At 39.3% G+C, this 21,596-nt stretch overlaps 1 protein-coding gene across 3 annotated transcripts in view; it reads left to right on the forward strand.

Annotated features, from left to right (window-relative positions):
- Window positions 1-21,596, forward strand: part of CTNNA1 (catenin alpha 1) — a 229,159-nt gene that overhangs the window by 182,146 nt on the left and 25,417 nt on the right. For all 3 annotated transcript variants that reach the window (XM_033095903.1, XM_033095902.1, XM_033095901.1), the window contains exons 8-10: window positions 3,379-3,459; window positions 4,647-4,799; window positions 21,087-21,179. In XM_033095903.1, the coding sequence (XP_032951794.1) occupies window positions 3,379-3,459; window positions 4,647-4,799; window positions 21,087-21,179 (327 nt within the window). The remainder of the gene's footprint in view (window positions 1-3,378; window positions 3,460-4,646; window positions 4,800-21,086; window positions 21,180-21,596) is intronic.

A 21,596-nucleotide genomic window follows, 5' to 3' on the forward strand; every position in this document is an offset into this window, starting at 1 on the left:
GGCTGGGCTCCAGCAGGGAGAGTGTGCAGAATACGAAGAGAAGGAAGCCTCTGGCAAGAGAGAGCCCTGAAGAGAACATGTTGACCCTTCAAAGTAGAACATGTTTTTCCCTTAGAAGCACAGTGGAAGTTTTCACTGTGTGTTTCTCCATGGAAGTACTGAGTTTATGTTGTGCCGTTACCTTTTAGGTGAGTAGTCTTTTGTGGCTCCCCTGGGAAGCACTGTCACATTTCTAGGGACTAAAAGGCACCTTGAGATGCCACCAGCAGTGCCAGGGGACGTATTTTATCCCTTCCTGGCTGGCTGTTGCTTATTTCATCTCTTCCCAAAGGGAAGGGTTGGAGTGCAGTCAAGGACTTGAGAGGTGGGTAGGGTTTGGGTGAGGAATTGGTGGACATATACACTCGCCATAGCAGGGAGACCTGGTGTCAACTGAGGCAAAGGTATGAGTGGTTGGGAATGTTGTGAATTTGTTATAGGAGAATGCTTGCTCTTTACGAGGCAGAAGTCAGTTCTTTAGAAGAAAAAAAAAAGCTTGTTCTTTCAGATGTTACCACCAAAATGGGTAAAATCCTCCAGGAAAATCTAGTTCTTAGTACTTTTTAAAAATGAATGCCTAACTTAAATATAACCTTCTGCATAGCTTTTACTTATTACCTGGACTTAACAATACATCATTCAGTGCTCCTGTCAGGCCCAGCACGATACCAAGTATTACTGAATTAGGCGTTACTCTGAATTATTTTACCTCGGATTATAAAGCCTCTGAGAGAAGGATTATGGTGGCTAGTCCTGCCCACTCCAATGGATGCATAGTAGCTGCTCAACAAAGAGTGTGTCTAAATAAATAGAGCTTCTGTTCAAGATGGGTTTTGAAAGCGCTTTCACTGTCTTAGCCAGAATTCTAGCTAATAACCTTTGCCTCTCCTCAGCTCAGCTGGTATTTACTTACTGAGGAGAAGCTTTATGTTAAAACCTCAAACATGCCTTATCTTTTTCTTAGCAAGCCCTTTTCACTGCTTAGAAGAGACAGACGTATCAAAATTGAGTGAACGTAGGTGTTCTCTCTGCTCAGTGGAATAGAGTCTCTCAGTTAGGTGAGAACTGAGAGTCACTTATTTTAAAGATCCATTTGAGAGCAAACTTATTTTGGCCAACCTAAAACCAGAAATTAAAAAACCCTAACAGCTTTAATTTCAAAGGGAAATAAAATTCTGTTTTTACAAATCAATAAGCTTTTCTACTGTCGTCAAGCTTATTGTTAAGGTTGTAAGTGTGTATATGTGTGTACACTCATCCCTATTGCATTTTAAATGATTGGAACCCTAAACTTGCTATTTGGACTGTATGTTTTAAAGGGATGCTTTAATTTAAAAGGAGGTCTGTATAGTATAACCTAAAAGCTTCAGTAAATAACTGCTTCTGAACTGCCCCCTCCTGATTAATGAGGCATAAACCTCTTATTTCCTAAAGTAACAAGAAAAACAAATTGATTTTTAAAGTAGTTTGACAGAATTAACAGATTCATGGTGTGTTTGCATCTTAAAGGGAATTTTGTTGTGTGACTATAATTTCCTCAAAAGTCAAGTTTAAGGATTTTCTTTTATATAACTTTCAAAGTGAATCCTACCCAAATTGAGGAAATTTCTGGGCACTGAGGTTACAGGAGATTGGGCTATCAAGAAGTCATTGAGTTCAGCCTTTGGGTTTCAGATAACAGATGTTTTCTAGAACAAAGAATCTATTAGAACTACCCCCAAAGCATGTCTAGGAACAATGACAAACTTTACTGGGTTTATTTAGAGAAATTTTCTTGGGAGTACTTGAGTATCTAAGGAATGTGCTAAGACTTTCCTGATTAAAGCATTAATTATGAGGTCAGTTTGATTTTTTTTTTTAATTCAGTTTTAGCCACCTTTGCCTTAGATCCTGCTATTTTGATCTTTGAGATTGTCAGTAACTAATTATACTTGTCACTTTCTTTTCTGACGGATGGCTGTGAATAAATCAGTTTATTCCTGCAGGTAGAAATTTTCTCATACCTGAATTAGTTTTGTTGAGACTCTTTTTGTTTTACCCATTGTTCTTAGTGGACTGCTTAGTTTTATTGGCAGTATAGAAGGATTGGGGAAAAGGTAAGGGATGTGACCCTGACCAGAATTGATGGTGATCATATCAATTTATCACTATTTCAACTCTTAAAATTCATAAGTCCTCTTTTGTCTCCTTTCTGTCCTCTGCTAAATAACCTATATCCCTTAATATTCCTTCTCTTTTCCGTCCATAGAAATGGGGGCAGAGGGACATATGTCATCGTCCCCTCTTACTAGATGGGGGGAAAGAGAAAGTGAGTAACAAACCCAGAAAACACATAACCACATCTCCCCATCCCCAGCCAGTCATCTGCTGTGCTGGCTTATGTACTGTTGACGTATCCATACCTTATCTTAAGGGCACCCAAGGGTAGAACACTGGGTTAAATTCCTTTGTCTTTTGTGTCTCTCCTGTGTGTTTTACAGAAAGCTGCATTTGTTGGCTGGGCATTGTAAGAAAAAAGTTTCAATATACTTCATAATTTTATCTAGCTGATGTTTTATTTTACTAGGTATTTCCAAGCACATGGCTACTAGCCCTTCCTATGATAACTAACCCCCTTTGTTCCTTTCTTTCTGCTACCATCAATTTTGATTCTACTTAGAATGGTCTCCAGGATAAATCTCAACTCAACCCCCTGACCTCTGAAGAAAGACTGATTTACATACCTCTCTCAGACTAGCTAAAATGTTCTTTTCTGTGCAATGCAATTGCATTAAGCTTAGCCTAGAGTTAAAAAAAAAAAAAATATGGCTGAAATAATCTTACAAAGCGTTCTTATTCAAGCTGCATAGTCATTATTAACTCTGAACCATTATTAATTCATGGTACACCTTAGTTTTAAAATTCATTTTTTTACATTGTTTTTGTGTCAGGTGCCATCTTTCACATTTTGACATTCTTCAAATCTCAGAGTTTATAAAAATCAGGTGTAACCTGTTCTTGCTTGCAGTTCATTAATGAAATTGTTGTATGTTGAACCTTGAATTAAAATATAAATTTAATTTTTCAAGTGGAACTTGGAGCGAAAGTCTTGTCTCTTGGCTCCTCATATTTTGGTAAAACTTCCTCAATTCCCATCATCAAATGATGTGGAGCCTAAGAGTTGTTAGGTTATGTTTTTGTGAACAGCGCCAAATTCCCCTGTCCTACAAGTATTTTCCAACTTTGAGCTAAAAAAAAACAACTGTTTTTTCAATGTTGATTTTAACATAAATGGCTATTGGCTATTATTAAATTTCCTTGTGAATCACTAAAAAGTATATCTCTTTCCTTTCTTTCCAGGCTGGACGTAAAGAAAGAAGTGATGCGCTCAATTCTGCAATAGATAAAATGACCAAGAAGACCAGGGACCTGCGTAGACAGGTAAGCTGGAAGAAAGTGCCGATTGTGCTCCCAAGTTCTGAATTTTATAGTTTTAGTTAAAAATCCCAATAAATGCTGAGCCCTCATATGTTTTATTAGGGATAAGAATTGATTTTCACAGAAAACTGTCTCTCTCTGTTCTGTTGCCATTAAGCTTCTAAATGGCTAATAAAATCTCTTGGGGACCTGTACTAATACAGTCCCACTGGGTGGATGGAAAATTAGCTCTAGTGTTGAAAGGATGTACAGGTAAGAAAATCAATCTAAAAGGACATGGGGACCTATGAAAGTAGTCTGAAGGATCTTGTGATACTTACATCCAGTAGAAACAGAAATTATAATTATTTTTATTTGACTTGCCCCATTCTGATTATACACTCACTGTTCCCTTCGATCCTTGGTGGAGATGTGTTTTCAGTACAAATACGGTGTGTGTATAGAGATGTTTGGGGTGCTCAATTTTCCAAGTTAGTAAACACAGAGGAAAGAATCTTTTCATTTAATGTTAAATAATTCCATTAACATTTTGGAATCAAAAATTGAGTTTTAGTTTTTTAAAAAAGGTAGCATTGATTTTTATAAAACAATGTATTAAGACTTAAAAAGAAGTTGTAGTACTAATAGAATTTCCATACTTAGTGGAGAGACATTTAATTGTTTATGTCAGATATAAAGCTGAATTAAAGATGGAACATATCTTTATTTTCCTTTTGGTGAAGTATTATCAGAAACGGTTATAAAGATGACCATTTAGTTTTAAGGTTCAAAGTGTGCTAACCCTGTTCAGATAAACCAGAAAGTACATTTTCCTATCTTCTCATTCTTGTTTAGCCAATTAGGCTAATGACATATATTCCAAGGCTATGTACCAATTTAACCCAGAGCTGCTTTCTGTTCAATTCTGTATTATTCCTTGAAGATGTAAGTTTTGTAATTAGCAAGGAAAAACAGATATTATCTTGAAAACTGAGATTCTGTTGCTGAAATGCGGTAACTAGTATAAACCATTACCTCCACGATCACACGCTCCCTGTGTTGCAGATATAATTGCATGGATTCCGTGAGGGGTCCTTATGTAAGTGCAGCCAAACTGGCATGAGCTCCCATTAGATTTAAAAGTACAAGAGAAAAAAGCAATCTAGCTTCTGGGTAGAAATAAAATCAAATTTTTACAATTTAATTATTAGCTCCGCAAAGCCGTCATGGACCACGTTTCAGATTCATTCCTGGAAACCAACGTTCCACTTTTAGTGTTGATTGAAGCTGCAAAGAATGGAAATGAGAAAGAAGTTAAAGAGTATGCCCAAGTTTTCCGTGAACACGCCAACAAATTGATTGAGGTAAGTGTATTAGCAGTTTCATTAACTATAGGTAACTTGATGGAGTGTGGTGATTTTTAGTCACATATTTAATCAGCTACAAATTTTAGGGGCTCACCTAATACACAATATGTATAAGATGAAAGTCTTTCATTATTACTTAACATCTATCTACAACTACCATTTTGGTCAGTTTACATTAATTACGTACGTGAATAAATATCCAGTCCCTAGCCTGGAAACGTAACATCTCCACTTAAGGTTAATGCTAATAAAGATAGATGATGACATGCTGAACTCACGACGCTATAGAAGGGAGTAGTGGCTAGAAGCTCAGCCCAGGAGCCACACAGCCGGGGCTTGCATCCGAGCGAATTACTTCATCCCTCTGAATTCCCATTTCTTGTCTGTAAAACAAGGATGGTGTTGATATCTATCTCGGGATTATTTTAAGGTGTATGCCAAGTCCTTTTGATAACTGAAATTATTATTGTTTAATTTATTATTTATTTCAAAAATTTAACACATAATAAGCATATATTCAAGTTATTAGATTTTGTAACCTTAATATAAAGCATCTGATATTTGGAAAAGATATTCCAGAGACCATTTGGTAAGTCGGTCATTATGTAGGAACAGAAAATGGGCCTTTTATGTAAAATGGATGTCTCGTACATTTGGATTTATAGTGACATTAGGCCAGGTTAATACCATAAAAATATTCCAAGGAAAACATCAGTAATCACATTAAATGCATTACTAATTTTACATCTAGTTTTCTTTGAACATTATGAATTAATTATGTACAGAATACATAGGTCAGTCTGCTATTCAAGTTAATGATTCTGGCATTTGGAATTTAAATCGAAAGACTTTCATTTTCTGTCTCTGTTAACATAAACTTGTTCACAATAGTTACATGACAGCATGAGGTGTAACCTCCAGATGTACAAAGATTGCCTTCAGGAAGCCAACCTCTCTAAGTAGCTTACATATTAGAAAGTATGCCTGTGAGGCAGAGGCAGGGACACCAGCAGCCCAGGCCTTGGCTAACAGGTACCAGTAATGGCATGGAAAGGGCTCAGAGTGGCAGCTGAACCTCAGGGGGCAGCCGTGTCTGCACCGCAGCTGGAAGGCCCTTTGGGCCTATCATGTCGTCCTTAGACTCTCCAACCGACAGAGCTGACACTTGCTGAGAACCTACTGTGTACCTCGTAATATGCACAGTGTACTTTCTACAACATTTCTCAGATTAGGAAACTGGCTTAGAGAGAGGTCACGTAACTTGGCCTGAGGTGACCTGACTTGCATCCCTCTACACTGAGGGCTGTGATTACTGGCTTACTGGCCAGCCTATGCTCAGTGGGGAGCGTTAGGTGGACCTGGTGGCTTTGGAGACCTTTCTCCAGGAGCTTTGTCCATGCTTCATCTTTTTATTTCATTCTGAACGTTACTAACCAAGGGTCCCTTAGAGTTCGGTGTTCCCTATCACAACTCAGTTCTGACCTCTTTCTCACCTCTCTCCCCTGTCTGTGCCCTTCACCTCTTCATCTCCCACACAGATATATGTTTAAAATGGCATTTCATTGCTTGAGTCATAACCAAAGGCTTTGTAGTACCATTCTGCAAACAGTTAATTACATTTATGGTGATAGAGATACTAGAATATATAATTGCATATGTGCATGAAAAGGAAATGAGTTTTTAAAGTGTTGTGAAAGCCTCAAATTCCTGACTCAAGGCAGAACTTTATTCTTCAGTGACAAGGCTTCTCCTCCCCACACTACTTATGTATTATAATGAAACTTGTTTTAAGCAAAGGTAAAACACTTCATTGTGATTGCTTTGTTAATCTCTTCCTTTCTTTCCATTAGTTCTCTCTTAAATAGAGTAAATGTCTATAGGCCAATTTTGGGTGATCTGCCATTTTTCCTGGGGGTTTAGGAGAAGTAAGAATGCTATGTGACAGTTGGGTAGGGCTGGTGGTGATAGGCCTCCTTCAGGAAAGGAAGTACTCAGATTCTCTAGCCAGTGAGAATGCTGCCAGATATATTTGTTCTAAAATACTGCAATTTTTTGTGGTTAATAACATAAGGGGGCCCCGGGCCTACTGCATTTCTTACCCAACTGGCTGTAAATTCAGGGGTTCCCAGGCCACCTGCACTTCTGACTAACTGGCTACAAATTTGGGACTTCCCATGGCCCACTTCAGCTTCGATAATTTGCTAGAACAACTCATAGAACTCAGGAGAGTACTATACTACTTATGATTATTTTATTGTAAAAGGTAAAAATTAGGACCAGCCAAATGAAGAGACACATAGGGTGAAGTGTGGAAAGGTCTTGTTAAAAACAAAATTCAACCAAGTAAATGTGAAGATTTAATTGGCTTTATTAAGCCAGCCATTCATAAGTCGGGCATCATCTCAACTAGCAACTAGAAGGGCTCTCCAGGGGTTGTACACATGGAAGGTTTTTATAGGACAAAAGCGTGGTGCAAGGGAGCTATTAACAAAAGAAGAGAAAGGATTGTTTGGGCGTAGAAGAGAACTGGCAGGTTGCCATTTCTTTCTGTGTGTGTGTGGGAGGGGTAGGGAGATGGGTGGCTGTGGAGAGGGCCCACTTGGCAGATTATCTCATTGATACTGGACAGAAAATTCCAGATTGGTTGGTTAAGATTATGTTTCTGGAAGAGGTTGAAACTGCAACTAAATCTAGGTTTGGTATCATGGGCTTTTAGCATGAGTGACAGCGTTTTGGGCCTGTGGTTTTCTTTTTGACAGTCTCAAGGACGGAGTTTCCTGCCCTCTCCCCATAGAATCAGAGTGTGTCACCCTCCCAGCACATTGATGGTTCACCATTCAGGAAGCTCCACTAAGTTTCAGGGTCCAGAGTTTTTATTGGAGTTTCATTATGTGGGTGTGATTGATAGAATCATGATTTAATTGAACTCAGTCTCCAGTCTCCCTTCCTTCCCTAAAGCTTGGTCTCTCTTTAGGATCTCAGTCCTCTAATCACTTGGTTGGCTCGGTGGCCTGCCCCAATCCTCAGTTATTCATAACACATGGCGGGGCCCACCAGGAGTTACCTTAACTAGCATCAATTATCAGGGCCAGTGATGAATAACAAAGACCCTCCTCCTGGCACTACTGAAATCTCAAGGATTTAGAAGTTCCAGGAATCAAGGTCAAAGACCAGAGATTCTTTGTTATTTAATACCTCCCCATCTCAAAGGTATGTGGAATGCTGGTTTTCAGGTAGCTTACTCTGCAGCCATAAACACTCCTTGGAAGAGGTAAGACAGGGCATGTTTATTTTTTGCAGCTTTGTGCAGATCCAAGTTTGACCATTTACCCAGTGACTTAGCGCTTCTCTTACCTGCTGGTCGTTGAATTGTTTGAGTTTTCCTTTTCCCTGGGGGTTCTCCCCTTTGGAAGCCAGGTTTTCTGTCCTTTCCAGAGAATTGAGTCCATCTCTTCACATGACAGTGAGTAGTTCTTTCTCTCATAGAATCATAGATTTCACTCTGGTGTGTGAACCCCTTCTGTGTAACATCCTTGTATTGTCACTTATCTTTTCTTAGACTCCTCCTGTAATGGGAAACTCCCTCCCTCTACAGGCAGCACTGGTGGACTCTGTGGCTGAGGAAAGGGGAGCCACAGTCTCCTTTTCTGGAACTATCCCTGTCCATCTTCTTACTGCTACACACATGTGAATTGAGAAGAGCTGTAAGAGTAAAATACACATCTCATTTTGAAGATAAGATATGGAGAAAGAATGTAAAATTCTCATTAACCTTTTTATGTTAATTGTTGAACTATGTAGTATCTTGGGATTGAATAAAATATATTATTTTTGCTAATTGCACCTTTTAAAAATGTGGCCACCCAAAATTTTAAAAATTCTTATGTGGCTCACATTGTATTTCTTTTGGAAAATGCTGGCCTAGATGATTTCCTCAGGCCTTTCAGAGGTTCTCCTCATCCTGCCTCATCTCTGAACTCTTGCCACTCAAACACCAGCCCTTACTGAACACCTGCTCCGGGGCAGGCGGATGGAGATAGAGCAGCCAAGGCCTCCATCATACTGGAAGGAGGCTCTGACTAGCGTGTCCCAGGATGGTGTAGCCTTTGGGGCAATGGTCTCACTCTGTGATTCCCACTGAGCTCACAGGGTTTTCCTCCTGAGGTCCTGCTGCTCGGTTTTGTCCCTTTCTTGTCTGTGCAGGTGCAGTTGGTAGTTTGGCGCTCTCCGTGGTTTTGACATTCACTCAGTATAAAATTCTTAGATTCAGTCTGTTGTTCTGTCCTGTCATGATTTAATTGAACTCAATCTCCAGTCTCCCTTCCTTCCCTGAAGCTTGGTCTCTCTTTAGGATCTCAGTCCTCAGGATTGTTGCTGGCATTGCTCTTAATAGACTGCCCCCTCCAAAGTTGTGTCATTCATTCATTCATTCATTCATTCATTTATTTCCTCCTCCTTTTTAAAAAAATAAGTGTACTTTTTCTTCTTTATCCAATCTGATGTTTTTAAAATCTTAGACAAGACATAGGATTGAACCTTTCAGCTTGCTACTAGAAATCATTCTCTTGATTGAACAATTCTTTGTATGTAGTTTGCCATTCATCCAGTTAAGAATCCCTTTATTTTTATCTTGCTCTCTAAGTTATGTAGATAAAACTTGTCTACACTATTCCTCTCGTGTCTTTTTCAATATCTTCTATGATTACCCCTTTAAAATAGGGGTAACTATATAAAACATAGTTTCTATGTGCTATTTCTGTGCAATATTCTAGCAGCTTCTTTGTAGACTTCAGCTGCCTATCTGCTTCCCAGAGCAGGTTCTATTAATGTGCTGTTCAGTAATTTCTTCTTCTTTTTTTCCCCCCAATTTTCCCCAAGAACACCTGATGCTAATGTATACATCAGATAGCTGCACCTTCAAGTTAGATGACCTCCTCTCACATCCGATTCCTAAAGTGTATAGTCGGATTTATTGGGTGTTAGACAATGTGCTCAACGCTGCCGTGAAGCAGCCTTCTTGCCAGAACCATCTGGGCAGGCCGCGTGCTTGCTGCAGTCGGAGGCAGACGCACACACACTCACCAGCCAGTTTGCCCGGCGTTGCTGTGTGGCAACACTGCTAGGCTCACTTACCCAGCTCCTTTATTAGAGGTATTACAAGAGCCTCTGAAAGCATCCCTGAGCAACATGGTGCCCGGGGAGAAAAGATAAAAGTGGCAATTTGGATTAGGTGCAGTTTGGGGACACTACCATTTAAAAATAGAGCTTTTAGAAAAAACTATAAAAGAAATACATATTCAATTTAGAAAATTTGGAAAATAAAATCACAAAGAAAAAGAAGTAACATTCTGGAGTGGATTCACACTTTTTTATCTGTATGTGGGTTGTTTTTTTAACAATACACAAAATAGATATCACACTGATTTGAGGCAAATGATATCATAATGTGTTATGATGTAATATATTTCCCCCTGCTTATAATACTGTGCCCACTTCATTGTGTTATGAAGCACTCATTTACGGCATTTAAGTTGATTGCTTACTAGTCCGTGTATTTAACCAGTCCCCTACCCTTAGGCATGTCGGTTATTTAGGTTATTTTAGTCTTTTACATACAGTGGTCTGATAAACATCTTTGTACTTTTTTATTTGCCATTGTCCCACCTAATTGCTCAAGCCAAAAATCTGAGAGTCATTTTTGATTCTTCTTTTCCCCTACTTATTCTTCATGTTCCATATTTAATTCTCAAGTCCCCATGTCATTCTACTTCATTTCCATAGTCACCTCCCTAGTCCAGCTATTATCTCACACTGGGCTTCTGCAGCAGCCTCCTAACAGATTCTTTGGCTTGCACTCATGTGCCTCTCCAGTCTTTTTTTCCCCGCAAGGCAGCCAACACGATTTCTTTAAATCATATCATGCCATTTCTTTGCTTCAGGACCCATTAATATTACCCTCCCTTCCTCTCCCCACCAGTGGCTTCTAGGCACACTTGGGATAAAAATCCTAAAACCCAGATTCTTATCCACGGTCCATACAGTATCTTGCCTGCCTTTCCAACTGCCGCTTGTCCCGCGTCTCCATTACCTTCTACCCCTCCTTGCTTGACTACTACTTTCTCTTTGGCCATCTCCGTACATGTCACCACCTCATGTCCTCCGCACCCTGGGCCCTCTTCCTGGAATGCTCTGCCCTAATATTACGTCTACAGAGAAGCTTTCCTGGATCCCTCGTCCCCTCCATCCCACCCTGTACCATTTTTTCATCCTGTCATTGCTATTATATCCCTCATAACACTTTTCATTATCTGTAATTATTGTGTTGTTTTTCATTTTCTTATTTTTTCTTCCCTACCCTATACGCCAATAGAATGTAAGTTGTTTGAGAACATGTGCCTAGAATGGTGCCTGGAACATATGTGCCCAATAACTATTAGGTGAATGAATCTACTGGTTCTCAAAGGTAATAAACATTAGTCACATAGGTGCTCAGCATTCAGGTTCCTGGGCCACTGTCTCTAAAGATTCGGATTCAGTGGTCTGAGGACTGTACTTGGGTGAAGCTCTACATCATGACTGAACGTCATCGTTAGTGAGCTTTGTCTTCGTCTGAAGTATTTGTAATGTTTATACAAAAGAGCACCATTCTGTTTAATGTGTACACGAGGGGATGAATTGTAAAATCTTTAGAGATGTAGAGATGGGAACCTTTTGAAGACTTTAAAATTAGGTGACATCGATTTGAGCAGTAATTTCTTTTGTTTGAACAAAGCTTTCAAAAACCTATAGCAAGCTTTCTGTGTGGCTGGTTCGCTCAGTTAGTTAGAATGTGGTGCTCATAACACCAAGACCGCCGGTTCGGTTCCCAACGTGGGCCAGTGAGCTGCGCCCTTCACAACTCGATTGAAAACAACGACTTGACTTGGAGCTGATGGGTCCTGGAAAAACACACTGTTCCCCAATAAAAAGAAATAAAAAATAAATAAAAACTATAGCAAACTTTCTGTAGTTGAGGGAGAAAAAATTGTAATAGATTTGTATAACATATTTATAGAGTTTTTAAAATGTTCCCGTCACTGTTCTGGGCACTAAGTATATATCAGGGAATGAAACAAAAAAATCCCTACCCACATGAAGATTACTTTCTGAGAGAGAGAGAGAGAGAGAGAGAGAGAGAGAGAGAGAGAGAGAGAATATCAAAATTTATGTAGTATGTATATTTTGTATAATGTGGTATAAATGGTGCTGAGATTATATGTGAAAAGTTATCCATTTTATCAGCATTTGAAATGGAAGCTGAGCAAAAGCTATTATTTAAGTAGCATTTTAACACGTGATTAAAATAAAATTGAAGCAGATGTGTTGCCTCTTGCTAACTTGGTTTTTGGAAGTCTTATTTATTGCTTTAATAGAAATGCTTTCCCTGCTCAGACCAGATAGAATAGTATTAAAAGGTTATGCTTTAATTTGGGGTGTCATGTAAAGTTGCTTCAAATGTATTAATAGCTTCTGAGTAGTATTAGGGATAACACCCACTTAGAAATGGAAACCTTTTATGGTGTCTTCTTTGTGTATTACATTATGGGACCACAAGATTAGTCTCAAGAATAAAAACCACATACTGACTCTTAAGGTTTTATGAGCAGAGCGAATTTTTTCCAGTTCCTCTGTGTGCACACTTAGTGTTTGGAGGGCTGTGTAGTTCTGGCTGCCTATTGGATCCTTATTATAAATGACTTTTGTGATTTTACTTGAAAAAGCAAGTAATAGTGTTTGCTGTGAGGTTGCTCTTATTTTCTGAGCTGGCTAGGATCTCTGACTGCCTCACGCCACAGTTGTCAGTGGAATCCGGTACCCACTCCCATCCACGCCCGTATTGAAGGTATTGAAGCCCGTTTTCTTATGTGAGGGGTGCATAGAGGTTGTGTGTCCCCAAGGCTAGTGTAGGGGAGCAGGAGCTAAGGGTCAGTGTTGGTGAGCTGGATGACACTTCTCTTAACCAGTTTCTTCTGCTGTGGAGTATAGCGCTGAGGGTTTTGTTTTCATCTGTTTATAAAAGGGCATGGCTGTGCTTCAGGAAACGGGTAATACCCTTTATACTTGACTCTTTCTCCAATATCAAGTTAATGATTTCTTTCTGTTGCTCTTCAATTTAAAGTGTATTGAGGTGAAAATTTATTTTTTGTCAGAAATATTAACCTTTTCGTCAATAATGCAACACCCATGTTTTTAATTGCTTCATTGCCCACCTTCTTTGGCTGTGAGCAACTTAATAGCTAAAGAACAATCAGTTTTCCCTTTTAATTTTGCTCTGTTCTGAGTCCATTTTCAGTTTCTTGAGTTGAGAGTAAAATAGGGAAAATACCTTTCATGAAATCTTGCCTATAAAAAACTATCATTTAGTATCTCTTCCCCCTCAGCCCCAGACATTGTGTGAAAATGGGCCTCTTACTATAAGGAACTTGCTACAATAAGATAGTACTATCTTATTCATTGCCATGTGAATTGAGAACCCAAAAGTAAATGTAACTGGTAGGCATTTTGAGTTGGGTTATCATTACTTGCTTTTGCCCCCACCTCCCCCCTCCCCACCTCCGGTATTTCCCATTAGCTAGGACTTCATAGAGTATGGCTTTATTGGCTTGAAATGTGTGTTTTAACTGCAAATTGAATGATCTGCGTTTTAACTTTTATTCTGTGTTGTGCTGATAATGCACAGTAAAGTGGCCTTTGAAGAAGGCTCTGTAAGGAGCATTTGAATTAAACACTGACCTTACACGATTGTATGATTTACCTGTGACATCTGGGTATTTTCTCAGTACCTTTGTATAATACTGTAGGCTGAAATTCTTGCAAATAGCAAATTAAATGAAGCTTCAACTTTTTTAGGACTATAGGACGTTTGCATGAATGCATTCAGGTGTTCTTGGGGGGAATGCTGACCTTGAATTCCAGAAGAATTTTCTAAGTATATTGAGCTTGATCATCTCACATTTTCAAAGGTTTGTAAATTCAGAATAGTGGGGCTGTGTGAGACAAAAGTGTCTTCCAGGTACTATTTTAACACCTGACCCCCTCTCACAAGCATTTTGGGATGGTCCAGCAAAGGCAGTGTTGTTCTCAAGGGGCATCAAGATTCTTTTCTCCAGGAGCATTGGTAGGAATCGATTAAGGAAGCATTCTGCCCAAATCTTGGCCCTGCTCCAGAGAAGAGTGCCACTTTCCTACTTCCTCATCAGTAGAGCTGATGGACTAATGTTTAGACAGGTGCCCTTTCTAGCTTTACTGATAGATTATTCAGGTAGGTAGAAATAGGGAAGTTTAAAAGTGATACATTCGGTACAATATAAATGGAAATGATAACAGTATCATCTGGGTGGTGATCTACAAATGAAAGCCTTTTAAAATATATCAAATAGCCAAGTTGTTTAAAATAATTTAAAGTCACTATTTGTAATCCTCTTGCTAGAGATGCTTATATTTATATCCTGCCTCTTCTTAAAATTAGATTTGATGTGGCTTATTTTGAACAGAAACATATAAAACCAGGTAAATGTAGAAAATAAGAATCTAGGAAAAGAGGAGTTATAGACAATTAGGAACTATATTTGCCATGCTTCAGTTTGGATTTGGCACTGTGCTTCCTGATAGCAAGGAGGAAAGGATGAAACAATCGGTTGTGTAGTTCTTGTCTTTAGAATGAAGGAAAGATGCCAATTTTTTTCATGGAAAATAAGCCCATCCTAAAAATAAAAGGTAAAAAGAATCCTAACATGGGGCTTTTGTATGAGTGAATAATTACATGGATAATTACATAGATAGGGTCCTCAACATTTTAATATATAATAGTGACAGATTCCACATGGTTTCTTTTGTGTCCCCCCCCTTATAAGTTCCCTCTAAAATGGCGAGATCATAGCATTCAATTGCCACTGAGTTGAGACCCAAACAGCTCTGACCTGGGTGGGGCTTCCCCAGCATGTGGCCTGAGCCTCAGCAATGACAGCTGCAGTGACAGCATTGGGAGGACAGGGCTGTGAGGCATGTGCTTTCTCCTGATCATCCCAGTATAGCTTTCTCCTTTTTAAAAATAATGTTCAATCTTTCTTTCTTTATGTTTTAAATGTATCTGGTGAGGAGCATATGTTATTATTCAGTTTAGCAGGAGTTTTTTCCCTGTGAATTAGAGGGCTTAGTACACACACATTCATTATTGTTAACGACATGTGGATTCATTTTCATCATTGCATTTTGTACTCTCTTAACCCTCTGCTTCTACCCCTCCTTCTCTCCTTCCTCTTTTGAATGGACTCTTCCTACCTCCTTCTATCACTTCCCCTTCTTGTTTGGAAATCGTACATCCTCTGATTTATTAGTAACTTGGGATATTTTAGCATGTATATTGAACTCAGAGGTTCAGATTAATCAGTTCTTTTCCTCCCTTTGAGACAGTAGAAGAATCTTCGAATGCTTGAACTTCAGTCATTCTCCAACCTAAATATTATCCAGTATTTTGGTTCTCTTAATTTTTAGCCCCAGGAGTTAGACACTATTGATACTGCTTTATGCATTTTTTTCAACTTTGCATGAATTTGATCTGATACCATATTTTTATTGCTTCCCATTTCTTCTTGCACATTAAACCTTCCTTCTGGTATTACTTCCCTTCTTCCTAAAGCATAGTGAAGCATAGGAAAGATCTGTCTGGAGTAATGCTCTTGAGGTGTTTTAGTTTTGCTTTAATGTCTTTTTTGTGCTCTAATTCTTTCAAAAAAAATTTTTTTTTCATTTTATATGTATAGTCCTAGGATGGATGATTTTTTCCCTCCTTCTGGTGATTTAAAAATATTATTTCTCTATATCTGGCTTTCATTGTTGCTGTTGAGAAATCAGCAATCTTACTGTGCTTCCTTTATAGATAATTTGTATTTACTTTGGTTGTTTTTAAAATCTTGTTTTTGTTGTTCTAAAGCAGGGGTGTCCAAACTTTTTTCAACGTTTTTCACCAAGGGCCATATGCGGTAAAATACACAAACAGCCGGGCCACTCACTCGAGGTAAAGTAGTACTGCCTCACCTAGTTTATTTAAGTAAATAAATACATTTTTGGAATTTGCTGCGGGCCAATTAAAAATGGATTGCGAGCCGCAGTTTGGACACCCCTGTTCTAAAGCTTCACTACAGTGTGTCAGGTTATGGATTTCTTTTTATTTATGTTGCTTAGAGTTTGTATCCCCAAATCTAAAATTTACATTGCAGTCACCCTGAAAAATTTCTAGATTATCTCTTTCAGTATTGCCTCTCCTCCGTTCTCTCTGTCTTTCCTTCTGAAACTCCTCACGGTTGAATAGTAGGCCTTCTCAATCTATCTTGAATGTCTCTTAATTTCTTTTATGGTTTCCATGTCATGAATATTTCTTGGTTTTTCTGAATAATTTCTTGAGTTTGATTTCACAGGTTAGTAATTCTGTTTTCAGCAGTGCTTAATCAAGATTATTTTAAATTTCTAGGAGTGGTAAAAGTTACCACTTTTCTCTTGAAGTTCTATTTTGATCCTTTTCAAATCTGCCTATTTATTTTTTATTGTGTTTCCTTATCTATATGTTGTATACTTTCTTTCATTTCTATTAACATGAGAAACATTTTTTAATATTCCATTTGTGCTCATTTGAGTATCTGCAGTCTTTATGGATCTGATAATTCAGTTCTTTTGCTTACTCTTGCCCAAGGTGGTTTATTTCCTTGTGTACTTCCTACACTTTTTATTGTGAGTTCACATTCTGGCATTTTGCATATGGGAAGTCTTTGAGGCTTGGGATTAGATTATCTTCCATCAGAGAAAATTTCCATTTATATTTGCTTCTGCCAGTTGCTTAGGGATACAGTGACCTCCTAAACCTAAACGTTTTGTGGGCCATATAAATAACATAATTTCTATACTTAAACTCCTGTGGAGGACCAGCTTTTGGTTACAATTTGGGGAACAGAGGCATTTTCTTTTCACCCTTGAGTAAATGCTTAGAGCCTACCTACACTGGCAAGTATCCTACTGTTTTCCTCATCCTGGAAACTTCTTAATTCACTCTGTACTTACAGCTGTTGCCTTTTGGCTATCCCTGCTCTGAGCAGAGCCTCTGATTTGAGGTGAAGGTCATGGTGTTTCCCATTAAAAACCCAAGTTCTTATCACACAGTGTGGTACACACCCCATTCCCCGACCCCCACCCCAAGTGAACATTATTTTCCGTGCTTGCTTACCTCTCTGAATTTCGGCTTCCTCATTTCTAGCCTCTGATAATTTCCCTTAATTACCTGCTTAGCCCTGCATTTTTTTTTTATTTAAAAAAAGCATTATTGAGGTATAGTTTACATAACATAAAATTTACCTGTTTTTAAGTATACAATTCAGTGATTTTTTTTTTTTTTTTACTAAATTTACAGATCTATGCAAATACAGTGTGGTACTTTTCTATCACCCATGCATACCTCCTTTTTTGGTAAGATACCTTGTTCCTCCTAATAAGCTAGTACCCTTTCCTGGACATTGGAAAGATGGAGGCCTGAACTCTGTTTCATCATCATTTCCCCTGTGGGCTTGGGAGGAATTGTTAGAATTTTCTTGAATGGTTTTGAAATGTATGTGACATGCAGTTGGGACTTTTCACTTGATAAATGACAAGTTTGGAAAACTTGAGTTACTGTTATTTTGGACTTTGTGAGAGTTCAGACTCAATCATTTTAAAGAAGAAAACTCAGGTAGTAGCTCGACCCAAGGCCACATGGCAAGTGATGTTGGTTTTGAGCTTCAGCCTGATGGCCTGCCACTTAGACCATGGTGTCACCACTTAGGCTTACAAGCTCCCCTTTTCACAGTTCTCCTCGCTTGTTTCACTCCCATAAAACAGGTATAGGTTGTTAAGAGAGCAGGTCATTCATTTACTGTGTTTCCCCGAAAATAAGACCTAGCCGCACCATCAGCTCTAATGCATCTTTTGGAGCAAAAATTAATATAAGACCCAGTCTTATTTTAATATAAGACCGTGTATAATGTAGTGTAATATAATATAATATATACTGGGTCTTATATTAATTTTTGCTCCAAAAGACGCATTCGAGCTGATGGTCTGGCTAGGTCTTATTTTTGGTGAAACACGGTATTATCAGGAACAAAAAGAAATCTTGTCTTCCTGCAGAGGTTTCAGAGTAAGGGGCAATGGAGAGCCTCATTAAATATATAAAACCAGGAGCAGTTACCAGAGGCAGTGGGAACAATTTGTGTGTGTGACTTAAAACAAATTTGAACTTTATTTAAAGTCATCAGCACATGTGTAATAGAGGAAAAATAGTCATAATGGGATATTTTTCTACTATAGAATTTTGTTTCATAAATTTTATTTAAGTGAAGAAAATCTGGAATGGAGTAAAGGTAGGGCTTTTCTAACTGTCTGAAAAGTTGTTTTTCCTGTCATGTTCTGGTGTCATATTTGTTGATCTGACACGGCCTGGCTGTGACAGTCTCCTCCATAGCACAGATTGTTACTGGGCTACTCCTGAAACTAGCAAAATCCCAGGGCTGTGTCATACCAGGTAGTTGCAAGTTTTCTGAAATGTTCTGCTCTTTAACAGGGTCCAAACTTAACGGGGTAGGCAGAAGCAGTGCAGAAGAGGCCTTCGTGATTTCAAAGCTAGTAGTCATAATGTCAGCCCTAGCCCATCTCTTGGATTAGCAGGAATCAAAGATATTTAAATTGTTAAAAATACAAGTTACTATGTTTTCATAATCTATACTATTGTGTTATAATAATCTATTCCCAGAACAAGCAGAGATACTGTCCATTGCTCTACGAAGTGTCAACTCTGCCAGGTTCTCTGGAAGTTTGGTTCTCCGAGTGTTTGTAACTCAAACTTCAGAATCTTCAGTCTCAGTGTTAACTGCCATCTCTGATTGCTAGAGGCCACCCCCCCAGGAGGCCTGTAGGAAGCCCCTCCCCCCTCCCACAGCTTTCACTGTAGTCAAGCCTGGCATTATTATGTGACGTTAGCCACTCTGAGAGCCATGGTCGACAGGCTGCATTTGCACATTTGTCACTGTTAGACGTGAGTAGCCTCGTTCCTGAAGGTTGGATTGAAGCTCATTCATCTGGAGAAGACTGTCAGTGACAGGTGCCTGCTACCCCCTCCCAGGGCAGGCAGGGCGGTTTCCTGAAACAGGTGCTGTGCTCACGGAGAACATTACTGCTCTCACAGCCCATCAGAGATGCTTTTAAGTACTGTTTTAAAATGAAGAACCAGTCGTCCATAACCTTTGTTTTGTTAGGGTTTGTATCAGGAAACAGGACAGATGATTTAGAGGAGTCAGCCATTTCAGCCTCGTCACACACTGCTTTCATCTGTCTGATCTGTAGTAGATAATACTTTATACAGTCATTTGCTTCTTGAAGTATTTTTTTTCCCTGGGTTTTACAGATTCATACAGTTGGGAGAATATAAACTGAAATAAGACTGTGCTGGTAGAGACTAGAGAATGGAAGGCAGAACCACGGTGCCAGGCCTCCCTGAACCTAACGTTTGGCTGGCCTCCTGAATGGTGGCAGCAGGACGAGGTACAGGGTGTTAGCGCTCGCATCGCCAGGGAGCTCTGTCAGCCCCAAACTGCTCGTTCAGGGATCACCCTCACATTTTGTATTTGTTTTTCAAAATTCCTTCTGAAAGCATTGAAGCCAGGGGGAGTTGTAAGGCACATGAACACATCTAATTTAAGCTTTCTCCTTCATTATAGTGTCATAAAATGTACACTTGAGGGATAATGTTTTTAAAGTTTTATGTTCTACAAAATTTAGCTTAGGTGATACTTTGCAGCAGTTTTTAAACAAATAGAAATCTACAATCAGCTCTATAGATTGTCATCATGAAGAGAAAAGTGCCTCTTGGCTCAGGGCCAATTGGTAGCAGAAAGTCGAATTGTAATCTTCAGGGAGTGTAAATGTTACTTCTTTATGTGACTTTGAAGTCCCCTAAACATTAAAGATCTGACTTAATTTTCAATTTGTTTGCATTTTATTTTTAAATTGCATGTTCGTTCTTTAACTTCTCCTTGTGATTAGGCATTGCAGGGTTCAGATAGTCAGCGGTCTTGCAGAAGCGGATAACCCCTAACAGTAACTCAGCAAACAACAGCCGTAACAGTACATAATTAATTTTTCCTGTTCATGTGCTTAATTTGGGTGGAGGAGCGAAAATCAAAGGTTGTTGCCACTGCCCTTGTTTACTCTGGCGTTTAAATTCCCAGAAAGTGCCTCCGACATCCCAGTGCCTGCACTGCTACCGTTCATAACTCAGTTTGCAACTGGGGGACGATGTGTCTCGGCACCGTGTATTCAGTTGGTCGGTGGCATTGCTAATGGAATTGGCAAGCCTGTTCATTTAGAATCATGGATAAGTGATCATAGTCCAGTGGTCACTACCGAGCAGTGTTCTCAGCGTAGCCAGAGCTTCGGCAGAGGAAGTAGAACGCAACTTAGAAAGATTGTTTCTGGCTTAGTGAGCAGTGTCATTGAGGCAGTTGGATGGGAAGGTAAAGGTTTTAATTCAAATGAAGCAGCATCATTCGGGAAAGAGTCCAGCTGTCAGTGTTTTTGAGAAGCCAGTTGAAGGACAGTTTTGCTTTTAACAATGGGACATCATCCCCGTTTCTTTTCCATTTCTGACGAGGATGGCCTTGCGTCCATCTTGATGTTGTCTTAATGCTATTTTTTTTTTCTATTTGAAAAATAGCTTTGTGTTCAAATAAAACCCATCTTAGCTTAAAGTAAGCATCCATTCACCTGTCAAATGAGAAGAGCAACTTAGAATTTCAATTTCCTTCCTTCAAGAACGGCTGCAAAGTACATTTTTATTTGAAGATACCAGCAATTCTTTCCTGATGCCCTTGGTGCTATAGCTTTTCTCATGTTACTGCCCTCCCCGGGAGAACCTCTTTCTGAAGCGACTGTTCAGGCAGGTGAGAGCCCATGGAAAGCCTGTGAGTTACAGGCCCTGGGATCTTTCAAGGTTCTGCCACCAACTTACAGTGTGACCTGTGTTACGAGTCTGTCTAATTTCCTTAGCATAGAGCTAAAAAAATTTGTCCTTACAAGCAAGTAATCAATCTCTGAAAAGTAAAATGCCATTGGTACTCTTGTCATTAGTTCTGTGAAGGTCCGGGATGGCGTAGGTATATGTTTGTTTTCCTTTATAATCACAGAGAAAAATCTCCAAAGATGTTTTTATGGTGTTCCTTCTTCTAGGTCGCCAACTTGGCCTGTTCCATCTCGAACAATGAAGAAGGTGTAAAGCTTGTACGAATGTCTGCAAGTCAGCTCGAAGCCCTCTGTCCTCAGGTAAAGTACAACCGGCAATGTTTAAGTTACCACTGAATTGGGTTTTGGCTAAGGTGGAGATGAGGTTTATTTGTTAGTTTTGTTTTTAGAATTTTGTCACTTGAAGACAAAACACTGATCCAGAGTCGGTGAAACTTGGAGAAATTTATATTTAACTTCAAGTCACATTTCCTCAGGGCATCACATTTTACTTGCTATCCTCTTGCCCTTCTTTAAAACTGCATGGTGTCCTCCACTGCTGGCAAGTGGAGGGTGGGCAGTGCCCATGCTGTTCAGTCTACACCCTCCTTGAGAAGGGGTAGTGCTGCAATCACCACGGTCACCCGCCTGCACTCCACTCCGCCGTGCCCAGTATCTCACTTATACCGGCACGTTGGAAGACTGGTGACAAGGCTAGGTAAGCGTCCGGGACATTAC

Source organism: Rhinolophus ferrumequinum, chromosome 24 (assembly GCF_004115265.2).
Source record: "Rhinolophus ferrumequinum isolate MPI-CBG mRhiFer1 chromosome 24, mRhiFer1_v1.p, whole genome shotgun sequence".
Taxonomy (NCBI): domain Eukaryota; kingdom Metazoa; phylum Chordata; class Mammalia; order Chiroptera; family Rhinolophidae; genus Rhinolophus; species Rhinolophus ferrumequinum.